The 21,306-nt window shown below is 30.1% G+C and overlaps 2 protein-coding genes across 2 annotated transcripts in view; both read right to left on the bottom strand.

Moving 5' to 3' along the window:
- Window positions 1-901: 901 nt before the first annotated feature.
- LOC105625797 lies at window positions 902-15,176 on the bottom strand. The gene is made up of 3 exons (XM_012207112.1): window positions 15,107-15,176; window positions 2,209-2,364; window positions 902-1,146 (listed from the first exon to the last, which is right to left on the bottom strand). Exons 1-3 carry the CDS (start codon window positions 15,174-15,176, stop codon window positions 902-904), a joined length of 471 nt encoding a protein of 156 aa, XP_012062502.1.
- A 4,343-nt stretch (window positions 15,177-19,519) lies between these two features.
- LOC105625796 (cytosolic carboxypeptidase-like protein 5) overlaps window positions 19,520-21,306 on the bottom strand; it is a 14,180-nt gene continuing 12,393 nt past the window's right edge. The window contains exon 8 of the mRNA XM_012207110.1: window positions 19,520-20,230. Coding sequence (XP_012062500.1) covers window positions 19,520-20,230 — 711 coding nt within the window. The remainder of the gene's footprint in view (window positions 20,231-21,306) is intronic.

Below are 21,306 nucleotides of genomic sequence, written 5' to 3'. Positions count from 1 at the left end.
TAAGTAAGTTTAGTTAGTATAGAGTAAGTAAGTATAAGAGAGACTACGTAGTTAGTGTGATATTAATTATATAAAAGTTAAAGTAGTATATATAATAGTGTGTGTGTGTGTGTGTGTGTGTGTGTGTGTGTGTGTGTTATATATATATATATATATATATATATATACTTCAAGAAGATTCTCCAGCTTAAAAAAGTGAAGAGAAGTCACATAACTTTTCTTATCTTTTGAGAGTGCAAAACATGCAAAATATTATTGCCATCTTTTAAAAAATAAACACTAAATAAGATTTTAGCTGTAAATCTATAATTTATTATTAAAAAATATCTTTTTTTATAATAAAAATGAATATGTGGAAAATATTAAATAAAAATTGTTTATAATAATTATTCAAATTTAATTCTTTCATATCTATCTTCAAAATATATTTTGTGTACAATTAGATTATTTAAAACTCCTCATAAGAATTTAAGTTATTTTAGAAAGTTATTTAAAGAAAATTGTACAAAAATTTTTTAAATCTGAAAAAATTCAAGAGTGTTTACATATTATTAATTAAACTTATTCTTAAGATTTGATCAAATCCTTATATTATGTGTAAGATTCGAGAACCTTTTAAACATATTTTAAGGAAAATAATCAAAATATTTTTTTTGCTAAATTAATTTCAAATTCTGAAAATAGAACACATAAGTAAAAAAATTCGAGTCGAAACGATCACTTTCAAGAACAGAAAAAGAACATCATTTTTCTTATTCGTTCCAATAACAATATATTAAGTATCATATCACAATGTAGATAAGAATCAATATTAAAAAAATATGACTTTTGCAAATCTCTTTATATATTTTAATCTTAGAATTTTTTAAACTATATTAAAATAAAGAATTAAGAACTTTCTTTATTTCAATAAGTAATGGTTTCCACGTAAAAAATTTGGCATTGAAAGAACATTCATGCACACATTCGACAATAAATACAGATTCTTATTATAAAAACCTCCATAACGGCCGATTGATTTGATGCAATAACGTGCTCCATACACATGACTACAATTTGCCGGCATCAAGATATTTTTAACCAATTCGCTATCCATGCACTTCCATTCATCCGCCGATGTACATTGATAGCAATCCAAGGTCATCACTTTTAATTTTAAGAAAGCAATGATTAAATTTCTAATTAAAACTATATGACAATCAATGTTACACAAGTTTTCCATGCTACATCATAAAATAATAATTATGAAATGACTCTTAGACACAGCCATAGAAATGATCTACTGCAATGATATAAACAGGATTTTGGTTAGTAGGTAAATGAATTTTTTGCAACGTGAAAGAGCATTGAAATGCAAATTATATCATTTTTGTAAAATACAATAATAATCAATTAAATAAATTTTCAGTTTTGGAAAGTGACTATACTTTAATATCATGTAGTGATCTCTCTCTCTAGTAATCATGTAGTGTATATCAAAATATTTTATAGAAAATATGAATTAAATAAATTTGATTTCTGTAATTATTTTATTTAAAAAATAAAAAAACGACAAAAAATGACAAAAACAAAAAAATTGTTATTTTAGTAACTTTCCAAAATTACAGGATAATTTGTCGCAATTTTTCGAAGTTATTGTCACATGAATTCGTTATTGAATTCGTTTTAATCTTTATCATCAAAAATAAATTAACTTTACAAAAATTATAAAAATAGTTACAATATTAAAAAAAGATAAATTTAAAAAAATCATTCAAATCGCATCACAACTGAAAAAAGACAGTTTTTAAAAGTTTTAAGACGAAAATGACAAAATGATATTTAATCTTATTAAGAATACATTCTTTTGCCATTTATTCGATTTAAGTCAATAAGTTTCTGTCGAGTTGAACAATATATAGTTTCTTTCTTTTCTAGGAAATTTAATTCGTTGAGTTGTCATTTTTAAAATAAGAGAGTGATATGTAAAAAATCGCTTATAATAGTTCAATTTGCATTCCAAGATCTCAAATATAATAAATATGTTTCAGCAAGTTGAAAAGATCTGGAAAGAATTCGGTTGAGTTTAATATAGAGTCGCTGACATGCTCGATTAATCTGTGTGAAATACAATTGTTAGAAAAGTTAATCAGCTTTCTCTCTCTCTGCATCGCCACTATGCTAGTCTGCCAAGCAAAGGCTATAGAAAATATCTTCGTTGTTGTTTACCCTCGAAGCGGCCTATGTGCTTGACACAATATTGCGCTGCATAAACGTCGTTGCATGATCTAGGCTGAAGATCATTGTCGCTCGTCAGGAATTCATTACATTGAAATGGATACTTGGTGCTGGTGCTGTTACATTGGTAACATTGTATGCAGTGTCCTGAATAAAAATATTATTAATTCGAATCCGAAGAAATAAAGAACTATGTTGAGTCAAAACGCTGAATGTTTTTAAAATATTAATATGTAGTTAAAATTAAAATATATATAGTTCAATAAAAATACAAAAGCTATTTATTCAAACATTTTGATCTTTAATATCATCCTCAGTGAGAACATAAATTATGATAGTCACTTTATAAGCATAAAATTAATGTATACAAAGAGAATAATAGTCTTCTTTTTAATTCTTCAAATTATTACATGCATATTACAATCTATATAATCGATTCCGTGTACTATTGTGCAAAATATGTAGAATTGAGGATACACTGGGTGAGAAACCATGTTTTGAGAAACCTCTTTGATATAGCAATTTTAAAATCTGTCTAAAGTTATACTGCATTCTCAATTGTATTCAATACATTCACACAATTAAAACATATCAGGAGACTTGGTAGTGTCTCTCTTCAAGTTTATTTCTACAGTACATTAATAAAACATTCTTTTTATAAAGAGGATAATACCATCATGAAAGAGACGCTAAGGCGTATCCTTTTTTTTAGAAAGGAACTCGCTTATGTAATTAAAAATTGTTTTGTTTGAACAAATTGATGTTATAAAAAAATATATATATTGGGGAAGAATAGATTTTACAATTATGAGATACAATATCATATCTGTAAGGCAGTGTACTTGATGCTTAGATATGAATATGCTCATACAGTACAAAATTTGCAACAATATCGCTGTAATAACGCTGCAATATTGTTGCAACATGCAATGATGCTGCAATGTTGTAGCATTGTTGCTGCCACTTTTGTGCTGTAGAGGTTGAAGCACATATTTTTCAACCCCATTTATGTCATTTATTCATTTATACGTCGTCATCATCTTCACAAAATCTTGTCCCCTTTTGTTACATTTTCTACATTCTCTTTTTGTATCTTTTTCTGCACTTCTGCATTTTTTTGTACTTATTTTCTGCACTTTTTCTACACATTTTCTACACTTTTTCTATACCATTTTTGCATTTTTTCGACACTTTCTTTTCTTTTTTTACATTTTTTTCGCACTTTTACTACACCTTTCCCGCATTACTTCTGCACCTTTCATATACCTTTCCTGCACTTTTTCTACATCTCTATTACATCTCTCACATCTCTTCCGTATTAATTTCGCATTTTCTGCACTTTTCTTATCTCTTTTCACTGTTTCAACTCTTTGTATTGTACCTCTTCTAGACCTTGTCCGCATCATCTCTACACCCCTTTGTATTTCTTCCACATTTGTTTTATATCTCTTCGCATTATTTCTGCACATTTCCGCAATTCTTTTGCATTTCTTCTACACCTTTTAAGTATCACTTCAGTACCACTTCCATATCTTTTCGACATTTTTTTCTGCATTTATTCCGCATTTCTTCGCAACGTTTCAGTATGTCTTTCACATCTCTTCTGTATTTTTTTCGCATCTTGTCTGTTGCATTATTTATTTACATATCTACTTATACAGGGTGTCTCATAATTCATCTGACAATGCTCGTGGACAGATGGAGCGGAATAAACTGAGTCGAAAAGTCCTCTATCATTTTGCAATTTTCGCAATAGCTAACAAGATATTTTCTAAAAATTGCTGAATATTGGTATTCAATAATTTTTTCTCAAATACTATCAACTTTACAGAAAAACAGCAAGAAATGAAAATTATTTATTTTCTTTTCATAAAGTATTGAAATTTTTTTCAGAATTTTTTCAGATTTTTTAATATCGTATTTTCTCATGTTGATAAAAATAAAAAAATGTAGTACTAAAAGTTGATAAAAAATTCTTAGAGTTTTATGAGAAAAAACTAAATAATTTTTGCCTCTTGCTGTTTTCAGATCAATACTCGGCAATTTTTAATAATATCTTGTTAACTATTACGAAAATTGCAAAATGGTAAAGGACTTTTCGACTTAGTTTAATCCGCTCTACTTGACGAAGAGCGTTGTCGAATGAATTACGGAATATCCTATATATGTTATCTATGTTATCTATCGGCCTGTCGACATTTATCTATCCATCTCTATGTTATTTCTCTATGTTATTTACTTATTTACGTTATTTATTTATGATATTATGGCTATTTATAGTATTTATCATCTACCTACATTATCTTCCTAATCTATTCATCTATGTTATCTATTCACTTTCTCATACTTTTGGCATTTTTCCGCATTCTTTCCACATTTTTTTACATTTCTTCGACAGGGTAGGGCATTTTAATATCGCCCCAGGCAAATATTTCAGAAATTAAGAGAGAACAAGAAAAAGTTTTATAAAAGTTGTAGGTTTCCTTAGGGCAAAGAATCTTAGATGGAAACAACGGATTTTGGATAAGGGGGGCACTTAAGGTCAAGTCAAGATCAACATGATTTTTTTTAATGGAACTCCCCCATTTTTTATTGCATATTTTTGTAGCACACTTCGAGAACTTTCCAAAATAATAAAATATTTTTTAAATAAAATATGAAGTATTTTTCGAATTATGAGGCTTGACAGTATTGCATTAATATTATCCATGGAAAACAAAGACCAGGAGATCGAACTTATATGAATGAGCCGTCAAAAATGATCATTTAAATTAGTCGATCGAGATATCTTTCCATGATACCGTTCTCGCAGTTTGCATGTTAGATCATAATTTTACATGAAGAATGCTTCATTTTTCATGCAATTTTAATGACAATTTAAAGTCTTACTGTTAAAGAATATTGTCTCTATTTTTAGGTTATGTGTGTTCAGTTATGTGTGCGTAAACGTATATGAGGAGTTTTGCGATTCGAAAGCTGCCTACCGAGTACTATCAATATCAATTCAGAAACCTGATTTTGACTACTTTTCACAGCCTAGTTCGATCTCTTGGGGTGCGATTCTGTAACTGTTTTTACACGTCTACCGACAGTTATCAATACATCATTGCGCAGCTTTTTCACCATATAAAATATCTGCGCAACGACGTCGACAACTGTCGGTAGACATATAAAACTGTTACAGAATCACACCCCTGGTCTCTACTCAGTTAAAAATGATAATGGAATCGATGTCGATTCTATTATCATTTCTGATTGAGTATCCTCCATGATATTACCCAAGATGACCGATTAACAGATTGGAAGTTGTACTTCTTATATTCATTCTTACATAGAAATAAATTTTTAACACAAAAATGAAAATAAGAGGAATAATCTCCAATAGCTTTGATCTTGAAAAATGTTATCCAGAACATGATCCTAAACAACATTCAAGAGATTTTAGTCGTCGATCGAACACTTTGCGTAATGCTATAATGTTGGCGGTACTGTAACTTTCAAGTTCTCAAACTCGACAAGTTCTTAACAAAAAAATATTTTATTATAGTATTTTGAAAAGCTCTCAAGGCTAGATATGCAGAAGAATAGGCAATAAAAAATTAATATTTAACTTAATATTTAACAAAAGGAGAGATAGAAATTACACGCTGATAATTGTTAATTAAGCTAAGAAATGATAATGAAAAAGTGATTTATCAAAATCGAATAAATCGTTTTTCATTATCATTTCCTAGTTTTTAGCAATTACTAATGTGTTTTATTATTACCGATCCTGTTGTTTTGAAAAAACCGATCGAGACACTATCGTAGTACAGACTCATGCTTAGCGCCGAGACCAGTATCTCCAGGGGGATCCATTAAAAAAAATTTATGTTGATTTTGACTTGACCTTGGTAGTGCCTCTTATCAAAAATCCGTTATTTTCACCTTCTTTTTCCCAAGGAAACAACTTTCATATAAAATTTTCATATAAAACTTTTTCTTGTATCTCTCTTAGTTTCTGAGATATTCGTCTAGGGCGATTAAAATGCTCCACCCTGTATATATATGCACAACAAAAGTTACGTTAAACATATTGTCGTGTTCATAATGTGTGATAGCATTTCGTGTTAATTACCGCCAAAGTTATCATTAAAGAGTGAGTGCCACAGTAAGACAAAATATTGTACTTACTTATTAGAAAGATATCATAACTCCTTTAATTATTTTAAAATATTATTTTTATTATTACCTCTATCGTCATTATTATATTATCTTTTAAATATAAATATAAATGTGTTATACTGATAACAAAAATTTAGTAAAAATTCGTGAAACCAATCGGAAAAGACATTAAAAATATAAAAAAAGGGGTTAAATATATTTTACAGAAAAAACCAAAGGTAATGCTATGAAAAAAGAAGTCAAAATAATATTTCAAGTATTTTTATTAAAAATGTCCCAGAACACATATGAGTCATGTATTTCTAAAAACTTTTATTAAGTATAAAAAATAAAATATTCAGACTTCTATTTTCATAAAAATAAAGTATAATCTAATCAAAGACGTTTGATATTAATAAGAAATAAATTAATATATTAATAGGGCATGTAAGAGTCAATTTTAACAAATTAAATTATATATTAAAAAACAAAATAATATTACATACTGTATTCTAAACAATTATAATTGAAATACGTTATTACATATTTCGGTCTTTGAATTAGAACCTCTTCAGATATTTATTTAATATAAAGATGTTACCATGAACCAAGTGTTGATTGTAAAAAAATTACATCATAATCGCATGTCGTGTGAACAATTGAATATTAAACAGAGGAATCGAAATTGCTCGTCAAAAAGTTGGAAGACTGATTGAACAGAATTTTATGACATTCTAATAAAATTATAAATTTCATTAATATAATGTCAAAAATATTAATATAATTCAATGATATGGTACTCAACTTTCTATTAGTTAGTATGGTAATAAATAATATATAATCTTAGTTATAATGTAAAATTCACACAGTAAATTATCAATAAATTATCAATAAATAATCGTTAAATAAAATATGAAGATGTAGAATCTGTTCAGGAATAAAATTAAAAATATATAACTGTTGTGACTGACAAATACTAATTAACAGAAAAATACTTAAACTAGTGTAATCTTGGCAATGCAAAGTTAAATCTGGAGACACCAGTCTCAGCGCTAAGCATGAGTCTGTACTATGATAATGTCTCAATCGGTTTTTTCAAAACAACAGGATCGATAAAGTTGGTAATAATAAAATACATTAGTAATTGTTAAAAACTAGAAAATGATAATGAAAAAACGATTTCGATAAATCACTTTTTCATTATCATTTCTTAGCTTAATTAATAATTATCAGCGTGTACCAGGTGTACAAGTATGACGATTTGAGAAACAGATGCACCAATGCAGTGTAAAGTACAAAGATTTAACATTATACGCCATTTTATTGTACCATCAACAAGTGTCAAACGCGCAAAGTGATTTGATTGAAAAGCATAGTATTGTGTTGCTGTGTTTAATATGACGAAATTTGTACCAAATAAGGAGCATTCGCGGACAGCATTAATTTTTTGTTTTCATTTGAAGAAAACTGCTACGGAATCATACCGATTACTTGGAGAAGCTTTATGGTGAACATGCTCCATCGCAAAAAACGTGTGAATGATGGTTTCAGCGTTTCAAAATTGGAGATTTTGATGTTGCAGACAAGGAACACAGAAAACCGTCCAAAAAGTACGAAGACGTGGAATTGCAAGCATTGCTGGATGAAGATGATTCACAAACACAAAAACTCGCAGAGCAATTGAGCGTTAGTCAACAAGCTGTTTCTAATCACCTACGAGAGATGGGAAAGATTCAGAAAGTCGGCAGATGGGTGCCACATGAATTGAACGAGAGATAGATGGAGAGGCGCAAAAACACATGTGAAATTTTGTTCGAACGATACAAAAGAAAGTCATTCTTGCATCGTATCGTTACTGGGGATGAAAAGTGGATTTTTTTTGAGAATCCCAAGCGCAAAAATCATGGGTAGATCCAGGCGCACCATCCACATCGACCGCAAGACCGAATCGCTTTGACAGGAAGACGATGCTCTGTTTGGTGGGACCAGAAGGGTGGTCTATTATGAGCTATTGAAACTTGGCGAAACGGTTACCAAACGCTATCAACAATTGATCGATTTGAACCGTTCGCTGCTTAAAAAAATGACCAGAATACCAAAAGAGGCAACACACAAGGTCATTTTTCTTCATGACAATGCTCCATCACATACGACAAAACCAGTTCGGGATACGTTGGAAGCACTTAGCTGGAAGTTTTACCCCATGCGGCTTACTCACCAGACTTGGCTTATTCCGATTACCACTTGTTTGCATCGATGGGTCACGCACTTGCTGAGCAGCGCTGGTTCGTACGAAGATGTGAAAAAATGGCTCGATGAATGGTTCGCAGCAAAAGGGGAAGATTTTTACTGGCGTGGTATCCATAAATTGCCCGAAAGATGGGAAAAATGTGTAACTAGCAATGGAGCATACTTTGAATAAATCTCTTTTTATCATTCTTCTGAATTTAATTTCGTGTTTTTTTTGGGAAAAAAATCGTCATTTCACTACTTGTACACCCCAATTTCTATCCGATCTCCTTTTGTTAAATATTAAGTTAAATATTAAACATATTAAGTTAAATATTAAACAAATGGAGATCGAGGTCAAATAAATCGCTTTGTCTTCTAGCTTAATTAACAAATATAGTGTATAATTTCATTTTCATTCAATCTTTTTCAGTTAAATAATAAGTTATAAACAAATGGAGATCGAGAGAATAAATCGCTTTGTCGTTATCATTTCCTAATTTAATTAACAATATGATATTTACTGCGTTGGTGATATCCTTTTTTTTTTACTTCCATATTGATTACTGGCACTACCATTATTTTTCATTCTTTATTCAATATTTATTTAATTTAAGAAATTATGAAAATTAAATTATGAAGGTTAGAAAGAGACACTCATACCGTTTTCGGCCTAACCGGATGTGCACCAACTTGGGTTGGAAAATTCGCTATTGGTTGACGTACATGCTCTCAATAGAAAACACGAAACATCATTACTTCAACCCTACCCAATTCAGATTCTCATCCGAGTGCACCCAGAAAGCGTTCAAATTCCTTTTGAGTGCCTTTATTAGATGCTTCAGATTCCTACTCTATCCACTCGGGAGGATGGAAAAACCACTCTTCCTTGTGCCGGATGGAATAGATGATAGTGGCGCATTAAAGATTTCCTTGTGCTATTCTAGCATGTTTGGCGTATTTTGTATATTATTTTGAAGGAGAATTAAATAACCACTACTTTAGTTGGAAGAGAAAATGTCTTTGAATGAATTGTGGTATAATAATTTCATTTAAGAAGAATTTAAACCATTTGGATTGGAATAGGAAGATCCTTCAATAAGATATACATATACTTAAATTTCATTATATAAAAATTAATTATATAAAAATTAATTATATAAAAATTAAAAATAGTACCATTTGGATTAAATAATAAAGATAGTATCACTTGGGTTTTACTTTTTATTTTGATAATAGAATTTAACTTGACGCACAATTGTACCGATGTGAACCTGACGCTCAACTTTATCAAAAATAAAAATTAATACCGTAGATCGTTTGTACTTCGTTTGTACTTGTTTGTACCGATCATTATTTCGTTTGTACCTCAAACAGTTAAACAAAAAATGAAAAATAAAAAATGACCAGCGCGCAACTTTAAAATTTTTTAATTTCATTTATGCCATTTGAAAGAGAATCGTTTTTTGTACCCGTTTGTATCTCTACAAATGGCCTATAGTATTAATTTTTATTTTTGATAAAGTTGAACATCACATTGGTCACAATTGTTGATATCAAATTTTATATACAAATGATATCATTAGATTAATATTTATTTATTTAATTTGGCATAATATAAAGAAATGAGATTTTACTTGGCGTCTTGACATCAAATTCTTTATAAGAATGATATATATCATTAAAGTTAATATTATTTATTTAATTTGGTATCCGAATTATATAGAATTTAATTTGGCGTCAATTTTGTTGATTAAATCTTTTATAATACATATCTATATCGAATAATATTGGGTTGTCCGAAAAGTTCATGCCGATTTAAATTTTAGTATACATTTATTAAATTAAAATTTTCTGCGTTTCAATTTTCCTTCAACATCAGCACGAACTTTCTGGACAATCCAATACATATCATTAGAGTTAAGTAAATAACAAGAGATAATATCATTTGTGTTTTATTTTTTAATTTGATAGAATTTAGCTTGATTGGTTAAGATTGTAACATTTGGGTTTTTCATTTGATACATTAATTTTTTTCGAAGAGTAATAATTTTTGACAGAGAATTAAAGTTGCTATTACTTGGATTGGAATAAAAATATCTTCAATAAGAATATCCTTAAAAAAAAAAATTAAAACTACTATTAATTGGGTTGGATACTTAGTATTATGTACAAAGGACTGGTTTCACCAACTTAATTAAGTCGAATCGATGATTAACTGTCAACCGTAAATAATCAATTCTAAACAGCAAACACGATGAAACCGGCCAAAATGATTCTTTACAAAAAGCGCACATACTTAGCGTTTTTTTATTTTATTATTTTTTAAAAAGGTACATTTGTATAAATAACAAGAGACAATACCATTTGTATTTTACTTTTTAATTTGATGGAATTTAACTTGATTAGTTAAGAGAGTTGTAGCATCAGGTTTTAATTTTTCATTTGATACATTAATTTTTTTCAAAGAGTAATAATTTTTGACAGAATTATTATAAAGTTGCCATTACTTGGGTTGGAATAAGAAAACCATCAATAAGAATGCAGAAAAATTAAAACTACTATTTTAATTGGGTTGAATATCTTGTTTACAATAGGAATGTATGTTTTACGTAAGCCCTCAGTGTCAGTTTGAAGATTAAGGCTATTTTTCTGTTTTTTAATATAAAGCATTTCAGAAATTAATCGCTTACTGTAACATGGTTCTTCGTCAAGAATTTCAATATTGTTCCAATCGAAATCATGTTCACTATCTAATCTATATTCGGTTATAACTGAACGGGAAGATGTGTTCCAGCGTATATGATTTCCATGCTCAGCAATTCGTGTTTTTAGCTGTCTATCAGTCTGTTCTATGATGCATTTATAAGTCGGAATTATTACAATTAATTTTATAAACTACATTATTTTTAGACAGACGAGGACGAGAATCTTTATGTATCTTATTTCTGTAGTTTATTCGAATTATGAAACTTTAATGCCATTCCTGTTGAATTGATTAAATTTTTCTGTTAAAGATGAATAAATAGTACTGTAAACCACGATAAAATGGATAGTTGATGGATCTACATTATTATTAATTCGATCAACCGATGCTGCACTTCTAACTCTGATGTTTTTTAGTCTTTTATTAATTGTGTTAAAGATAAGTGGATAATCATTACTCAGTAAAATGTTTATAAGTGTTAAATTGTTCATGTAGAATTCAGAATCTGACAGTAAGATTCTATCCATCAACTGATGATTATACCCTTTTTCTAAGATAATGGACGGTTAGAAAAGAAAAAATCTCCCTGAGAAACTAGGTTTATGATACCAGTCAAAAATTAAAAGATTATCTTTAATCGTCATTTTAACATCAAGAAAATTTAATGAGTTTAATGAGTTATCACTAATCTCCAGGGTGAGTTTTAGACGTGAGTGAGACGAATTGAAACATTCCAGAAAAGTATTAATCTCAGTTGATAGAATTGCAGCGCATAGGTCATCGATATAGCAAAAATAAAAAGATCCTTAAACATACTCAATGTCATCTTCTCTAATCTTTGCATTACCAAAACAGCAATAATAGGTGACAAAGGAGAACCCACGCCAAAATTCTATTTGTAAATAATATTATCAAATAAAAAATAAGTGGAATCTAAATAATTAATCGAACTGTAATCAAAAACTCCTTTTTAGGTAATTTTTTTTCGAAATAAAATTCCAATTGTCATTAATACAATTTAAGGCTATGTCTGTGGGAATGTTTGTAAAAAGAGAAGCCATATCTAATGAAATTAATTTATAATTCTGTTCAATCGCTTTCCAACCTTTTGGTGAGCAATTTCGATTCTTCTTAACGTTCAATTGTTCACACGATATGCGAATTATTATGATAATTTTTTTCACAGTCAACACTATTAGTTCACGGTAATATCTTTATATTAAGTAAATATCTGAAGAGGGTCTAATTCAAAGGTGGTTATTGGCGGTACTTCTTTGAATCAATCGTTTGGCCAACAGGAAGCAGCTCAAAATATACAACATCTATACAAGAATAATCCCACCAAATGGATAGCAAGACTTTCTTTGAATGAAAAAATTTAGTATTAAGAAGTATTAAAAATTTTTCTTTATCTCATAGAAAAATATTTGTATGTATATCTGTTAAATGTAAAATACATCAATATTTAAAATAACTTGAATATATTGAATTAGTGCAAAATGTGCCCAATTTGTAAAAAAAGAATATAAAAAAGCTGTTTTTTGAAAAAAAAGCAAATAGCTGTTTTTTGAAAAAATCGCCTTTATTAATCAATATATTCGCCACCCCGTTCTGGACAATCATTTTCCAACATTCAACCAATTTATAGATACCACGTTTGAAAAAAATCGCATAATTTTGCGTCAAAAATTATGTGATAATGTGATTTTTGACAGCCTCCACAGAATCGAAATTCTTGCCATTTAAATCATTTTGTAATGACCAAAACAAATAATAATCGGAGAGTACGATGTGCGGAGAATATAATGGATGCAATAAGATTTCCCATTTCAAATGTTTCAATTTGTCCAGAATCATTTTCGAAGTGCGTGATCTGGCGTTGTCATGGAAGACGCCTCTACGATTAACCAAACTCGGGCATTTTTTTTTGATTGCTGCGTCCAATTTGATTAATTATTGGCGGTACTTCTTTGAATCAATCGTTTGGCTAATAGGAAGCAGCTCAAAATATATATAACACCTTGGCAATCTCACCAAACGGATAGCAAGATTTTCTTTGGATGCAACTCAGCTTTGACGATTGAATGTGCCGGTTTGCTTTCTTCCAAGTACGCCTATGTTAGATATTGGCATATAGGACCCATTTTTCATTGACAGTCACCAAACGGTCCAAAAAAAACATCTTTTTCCAGACGTCTGAACAAAGAAACGGCTGCGGAGATGCGATCCTATTTGTTTTTTTTCGGACAAATGCGTATTGAGCTTCAGAGTGAGTCCCATCTTCTTTAAACGCCGAAACATGGTTGACCGATCAATGTTCAGGGCCTCAGAAACTTCTGTCGAAATGCGTGCATTGTTTGCTATTAATGCGCGCAGAATGTCATCGATGGAAGGATGCTTAGAACGAGGTTTATCTTCAAGGTTAAAATCATCACGATGAAATTTAGCAAACCATTTCTTCATCTTTCGAAGAGCTGCATAGTCCAAATCAACCTCCTGAATGTTTTTTGTCGCAACGCTAATGGTTATTTCTTTCCAAAACTCATAAAGCATCATGTCAAAAATGCAACTTCTCTTTGTCCATTTTCAATGATTTTTTTCATGACTTAAATTCAATCAAACAAGCACTTCTGATGCTCAAATGACATCTATGCTTGTTATCTTTCCAATAATATGCATACATAAACAACAACAGAGTCGCCATGCTACTTCACCAGTTCCAGCTATACGAATCGGGCACGAACTTTTGCACTGATTCAATATATAAAATTTCTTCAATTTGCGAAAAATAGTTTATAATTATAATAAAATATTTATTGAATTATTTGTATGAATCGAATTATGAACAAAACGGGCGTAAAATGCTGCTGCTAGAGATCTTACTTATTTTCGATTTTTTATCTTTACAATTTTCTATTTTATTGTTATCGATGTAAAAATTTTTTTTCAATTTCTGTGTCTATCATTACGCTATCTATTACATTTCTTTCTCTCATTTTAAAATGTTGTTACACTTAATATACTTCAAATGTCATCTGTACTTTGTATAGTATATTATAATTGTGAGAAATTATCCCATACAATGCTGTCTTAAGGGATGTCCAAAGGACATTTACATCATAAGAATATCTTCAAGATCTCTCGAAGGACTGCATTCTAAGAGACATTTTCAAAAAAATACTTGAAATATTATTTTGATTTCACTTCTATTTTTATGGAATTATATCTTTGGTTTTTTTCTGTAAAATATACTTGACTCCTTTTTTACATTTTAATGTCTTTTTCGATAGATTGTTTCATTACAAGGAATTAAACTTTATAAAAATAACGATACAAATTATATTAACCTTCCTCTTATGAAAGCTAGTATGAAAGTTTTTTATCTATCTTCTAGAGACAGATGGCAATGAATTGTTTCTTCCTTATTATTTGCCAATAAATAAGAATTAAATGAGTCACTCTGTCATCTGGGTCTTTTACTGAAAAACAAATTTTCTTTGTTTCATGATGGAAATATATTATACTTCCATCATGCTTTGTATGAAAAATTTCTTTTATTTAATATGTGTTATATTTCGATTCTTCAAATGTTTCTCGCATTGCACGTAACGTAAAATTATAGATTGTTGTCTTGAAATCAGACATAAATTAAGTATAGATATTGTTCGAAGCGTTCTGAGTTTGAGAGCTTTTTCTCCCCGAGGAAGAATGCAAGTGTTTCCTACTTTTTCGCAACTTTTCGTTCTTCGTAGTAAAAGAGCTTACGAGATACGAGACCCCACCCAAAGCGCATTGTCGCGTTAACCTCACCTGTCTCTACCAGCAATGAGAGTATCGTCAGTAACATGCACGCCGTGACGCAGCGTCTCGTGACAGCCATTCCGATTCCACGGTTTGACTGCAATCTCCGGATCACCTTCCGTAATCTCGATCGTTGTTTCCCTTTTCACCCGTTTTCCTGTCGATCACGAAATCACAAAAACTCAAAATGACGTAATGACAGGCACCACTTATTTTCCATAATTCAGAATTCTTTTAGGAGGATTACTTAGAGTAGGAGTTTGGGGTTTGTTGGAGTTCTTCAGCTTCACCGATGTGAAAATCAGCGCGAACGATCACCTCAATGACTCGAAGATGTCGCAAAGTCATACAAACTGCAAAGTTGCACCCTGAACTTAATCTGATCTGAGTGAGTAAGCATTTGTGAAGCACTCGTCAGCATTCGTGTTCGTGAGGTTGGGCACAACCTTTAAACATACAACATACATATATACGTAGTTGATACAACATATGCTCGCAGTGTTGCTTTTTGCACGCATGCGCATTGCGCAACGATAAAGGCAGCAAGCAGTCAAAGCTTACATCTTCGGGATGAAATGGAAAGATTAATTTCACTAAAGTATAATAATATAGGATATGATCAACGTGATGCTACAAATATTTTAAAGCAATTTTTAATTAGTAAAATTCTTTATTCTAATTGGTCAACCACATGCTTCAAAGCATTTATTTGTAGTGAGACTTTGACTGCAGCCATAATACTGCAAGTAGCTAAATAGCATGAATTAGCTTAAATATTAATCAACAGATTTGCATGAATTTTATAGTTTTTAAGGAGATATAACAGAATAAAAGTTTTTTTTGTCAATTTTTTAAAGTAACTATAAGTTTTAGAAAAATATGAATTGGTATATTAATTGGGCACACTTTGAAGACATTTTAAGAATTTATATCAAAATATAAATATATGACGATGTTGCACAGCATTTTAAGCCTATTTTACAATGTGATTTTTGTTTCTTGTTTCTTAGTTTTACTATTTTTTACATCTTGTCTTTTTGCTTCTTATTCGGTTTTTTTGTTATATCGCCCGAGATAAAAGTTAATTTCGAAAGAAACAAGAAATATGTAGCAATTGTTGATAAAACGATTGCAAAGGAGAAAAAAGCTAAAAAACAAGAAACAAAGAACACATTGTAGAATAGGCTTAAGACTTCTGTGTTCAAAAAACATGATCCATTGGCAGCGTAGAAAATTCAAATTGTAATGATCTGAAATGAAAATTTTTTGAAAATTTCAAATCCATATGAGTATAGTTTCAGTTAAGCGTAGCGATTTTTTAAAATAATTTTTTTTATAAAATGACAACGGTTTAAAAAAATTTAATTTCACTGTATTTTGAACTTAAACATTTCGCCCTTCGAAAATTAACACTTAAAAAAAATCCTTATGTTTAACTAACTAAAACTATTCGTTTTGTGAAGCTACCGTTCAAAGCTGAGGCCGAAAATTGTTTGAATTATAGACGCCACCAGTGAAAAAAAAATAGTTTTGAGAAAAACACGTTTAAAGTTTCAGTATAGCATATTCAGCAATGTGCGCCCTAAAACTCGTATAACTCGAAAAATACTTCGAATTTTATAAAAATTTTTCAGAAGCATATTTTTAAGACATCAATCTTTCGAAAAAAAAAAAATTTTTTTTCGATTTTTTGAAAATTTTACTCTGTTGTACCTCCTTAACTTATCTTTACATTATACGTTTTTTACATTATTATGTTCTTTCGATTTTCAAAAAGTTCTTATTTATAATTTTTCATAAATTTTACTTTTTATAACTTCATGTAATTATAATTTATTTATATGTTTTCAACACATTAACATCTTTCTATAATACGATGCGTGACTGAGCATCAAATTATTAAAAATTGCTTATCATTTTAATTTAATTTGTGATTATTACAGTAGTTTATATAATTGCATTTATAAGTTCGGAAAATTCGGCGCGTAGTTCGAATGATTATAAATATGATATATATTTTATGCATGTACTTACATATATAGCATATATATAAAAACATTGATTATTAAAGCATTAAATTATTTAAGCATTAAAGACCCAGCTTCGATCATTATGGACATTTAATTTCTAGTTCGTATTGGTTGTGTTCTTACATGTATAATTTAAAATAAGATTCTTATTGTTTATAGTAACTTATAATTTTTCTCAATTAACATTTTTTTATAATGTGACAAAGTGTCTGAAAGCTTTTTTTTATTTTAACTGCAAATTTCTTAAAATTGTGATATAGTGGAGCAATTTAAAAACCGGATTCGTATTCAGCATCCAAACTGGGAAATGATTTGTCTCGTTCTAATATTGGAAAGAAAGATTTTTTGTTGACATTATAATTTTCCTGGAGTTCCATGAAATTTCTCTTCTTCCTTTTTCATTTAATTCCTATCAATAGTTCGTCGCGATTAAGTAAGCTATAAATTGCAAAAATAATATATTTTCGGAATAAAGTGCAGATTTATTTTGGTATGTATATGTTTTATTTTTCCAACAAATTTTCACATAAATATAACAGTTCCTACTTCGCATATATGAATGCGGAGCATTACAAGATTACAGGAAAACGTAATTTATATTTTCACATAATACAGAATACTATAATCTAATGTACATATGTGAGACGTTATCTCTCTATATAACTACCTTGAAACTTTTTATTATTCAATTTAGACAAAAATATAACTCCATTAAAAAAAACTTTTAACTTGTGAAAAATAATCACATTTACATCATAATTTTGCTAACGATAGCATATCCTCTTCCAAATAACATCTTTAATTAAAAACTTATTTTTAAAATGAGCACTAATTGCAAAGAAACAAAACTAAACAAAAATATAGCTCCATAAAAAAACTTCTAATTTATTGAAAAACATTCACATTTACATCATAATTTTACTAATGATAAAATATCTTATTCAAAATAACAAAATCTTTAGTTAAAACTTATTTTTGAAACGAGCATGTCGATTGCAAAGATCAAAATGGAGTTCTTTTATGTATATAAATAATAAATATCGATAAAGAATCGAAAACTGAATAGCATTTTACATATGCATCAAATATATAAATATATATAACATAATATATTTCTTTATGACTTAAGTTTTGCTCTTCGAACGAAGAGACAGTTTATCATTTGATGAAAAATCCGAAACAATGTATGTATACAACGATAGAACACACACACAGTATATCACACATCAGGTTGTTCTCAAATAGTATAAATAAGAGAGATTCAACATTTTGTATGTGGGATATATAAAATACAATTCTCCAAGGATACATTCCAAACCGTCCTCTCCGAGGAAGATTTACTTGAAATACTACATGTAACATGTATTAGTATATAGAATAAAATCTTCCTCGGAGAGAACATTTTGAAATGTAGCTCAAGAGAGTTCTAAGGATATCCAGAGAATGATCTTAGCTCTCCTAGGTTCTAGGCAGAGCTCTAGATTTACAAGATAAATATTAAAAACCGCCATTTTTTATCTAATAATCATATCAAAGAATTATCATATCAAAGAATTAATGAATTTACTTATTTATTACTTATTCATTGAACGATAAATTAAAAACCAAATTAAAAATAGCAGTTAAAATAGCCAATGGGAAAGCTGTCGGCATTCGGCTCAAATCAAAAGATTGCTCTGATATATCTAGAGCTCTAGTTCTAGAATATTCTAGCACACTTTTCAAGACATCAGAGACATCGGAGAACTGCCATGTCAATCCTTTTATTCATTTTCATCCATCTTTCCGTCGATTAAAATCACAATTTACTACATTTTGTGTACAGAATGACAAAAAGGATTGGCCACATAGTTTTGCCTGTTTATTAAATCATTATAGTAAAAAATGTATATTATATATTAGTTACGCTTTATTAAATACCAAACAAACTCTACACCAAAACATTTTTATCAATTTTTATTGATTTACCAATCAAAGACCGTTCGCTATTGTCCTCCTGGAAGGAGGTTTTATCTGGAAAATGGATAAATTCTGATGGCAATGATCGCTGATGCATTTTCAAAACGTCTTTAAACTTATATCAAAGCTAAAGATGACTATTTTGCATGTTATTATTTTGATATTTAATAAGATATGATTTGACACTCCAGAATTTATTTTTTTGTAAATATATGTTATTGATTTGATAAACACAAAAGAAGGATGTTCATTTTGACCCCCAGCTTACAAACTGTAATGGAAAATCAACATCCTATTTTGTGACTAAATTTTTTTGTCACTCTGTATAAATTACAATTGCAAAATATCTCTCCGAAAAGAAACACAGGAAATGACAATATTGATTTCCTGAGTCTCTTGAGTCTAGTAATTTGTTTTTCGTATTCTAATGAACTCATTTAATTGTTTTGTGCTCTGCTACAAAACTTTCCTTACTGGCAGTCTTATTTATTTCTTTCAGGAAGACCGTTCGGTTTTTACATATAGCAATCCTGGCTGTATCGCGCGTTCCTTTAATACTCTGTCTCTTATCGCAAGTATGCGGTACCTTTGGGGATCGCTTCGCGCTGATTTCCTCTGAGATGCAAGACGATTCCCCGATCTTGGGAAGAAGCTTGGATGTTCTTGTAGATGAAATGACTTTCAGTCTCTTTGCGCCCTGTCTCACCACTGCTGTTTCCTCGGAAAGCACGCGCATTTTCGCCGAGCTGTTCGTCGTCAGTTTTTTATTCGCGGAATTTAAACGCGGTTCGAGAGTGTCCTTGATTGTTGACGGGATGTTAGATTTGCTCGACCGAAAGCGATCAATCGCTTTCAGAAACGGCTTTGCCTCCACCTCGGATTTGATTGCGCAAATTATCGCGTTGTTCTCTACATTGTTGGCGCAGTGATTCTTCAAAGCACGACGCGTAAAAGTCTGCCGGGGTTTCTTACTACTCTTGATCCTTTTCACTGCCGTATAAAAAGAGGAACCGCGGCGAAGGATGCACTTCTTCACCAAGTTGCCCTCGCTTCTTATAGCATTCTTCGCTCCCGTCATTGCGTCATTCAATCTCGTTTCCAATTCCTTCAGGATGTTGTTCCGCACAATGGCATCTTCATTATCCTGTAAATGAAAAGACATATAATTATATATTGTAGACTTGGGAGATGCGCCTTGCACATCACAAAAATAAACACTCGTGGTAATAACAAAAATAAACGCATATGTGTGTGTGTGTGTTGTGTGTGTGTGTGTGTGTGAGAGAGAGAGAGAGAGAGAGAGAGAGAAAGAGATTAATTTTATTTGCTATGATTGCAATTGTTCACGCGATTATTATATACGATTAATGCAAAAATAATGACTTACCCCCTTATGACTAAGCACATAAATGCGGCACATATCATACACTTTTAAAAAGACGAAGCGTGTCTAACATGTTTACAATTTTTAAAGAAAATTATAAAAAAGCAAAAGTAGCAGATTGCCTAACGCAACTAAAGCTATTTTGCCGATAATAAGTTAAAGAAGAGATTATCATATTTCTAAAAAAAAGATCATATTTCGATATTTTAGCAAATGAAAATATTTATTGACGTAGCGCATGCTGCAGTGCTGTGAACTATATTTTTTACGTGTACAGGATACATCGTCTACATTTTTACGCGATCAAAATTTGCAGATAGTAAATCTCGATTCTGTAGAGTCGATTCTCTTTTACGATTCTAGTTCTACTACACGCACATTTCATTGCCCAATTTCGTTTCCTTGCAGGTACAATGCGTGATTCATGCTAAATTATCTCGCATTCGTCGGGAATTAATTGTCAGGTCAGGAATATTAAATAAAAGTAAGATAAATAAATGGTCGCTAAAAAAATGTAACATTTATTAATACAGCTGATGGATATGCAAGCTTGTGTGTGCGATACATTGTGAAGTTTCTACACATACTTATATGTGTAATACAATGTGAGCTGAACTTTGGAGCGATTTGGAGCAAAGTTTGTTACTGAGATCATGATTCATTATATCTTACTTCATGGATTATTCAGATTACATATACGTATTATACTCTTCATATATCATAATTTCCAATATCGATAAATTTATATATATATTTACATTATCTTTCTATAGATATATTGATACTGGAATTATATATGCTGGGAAATAATAGTCATATACTTCAAATAATTTAAG

The sequence above is a fragment of the Atta cephalotes genome (genome assembly GCF_000143395.1).
Source record: "Atta cephalotes unplaced genomic scaffold scaffold00003, whole genome shotgun sequence".
Taxonomy (NCBI): Eukaryota; Metazoa; Arthropoda; class Insecta; order Hymenoptera; family Formicidae; genus Atta; species Atta cephalotes.
The sequence above is the reverse complement of the archived record's forward strand: the minus strand, read 5'-3'. Positions and strand labels throughout refer to the sequence as shown.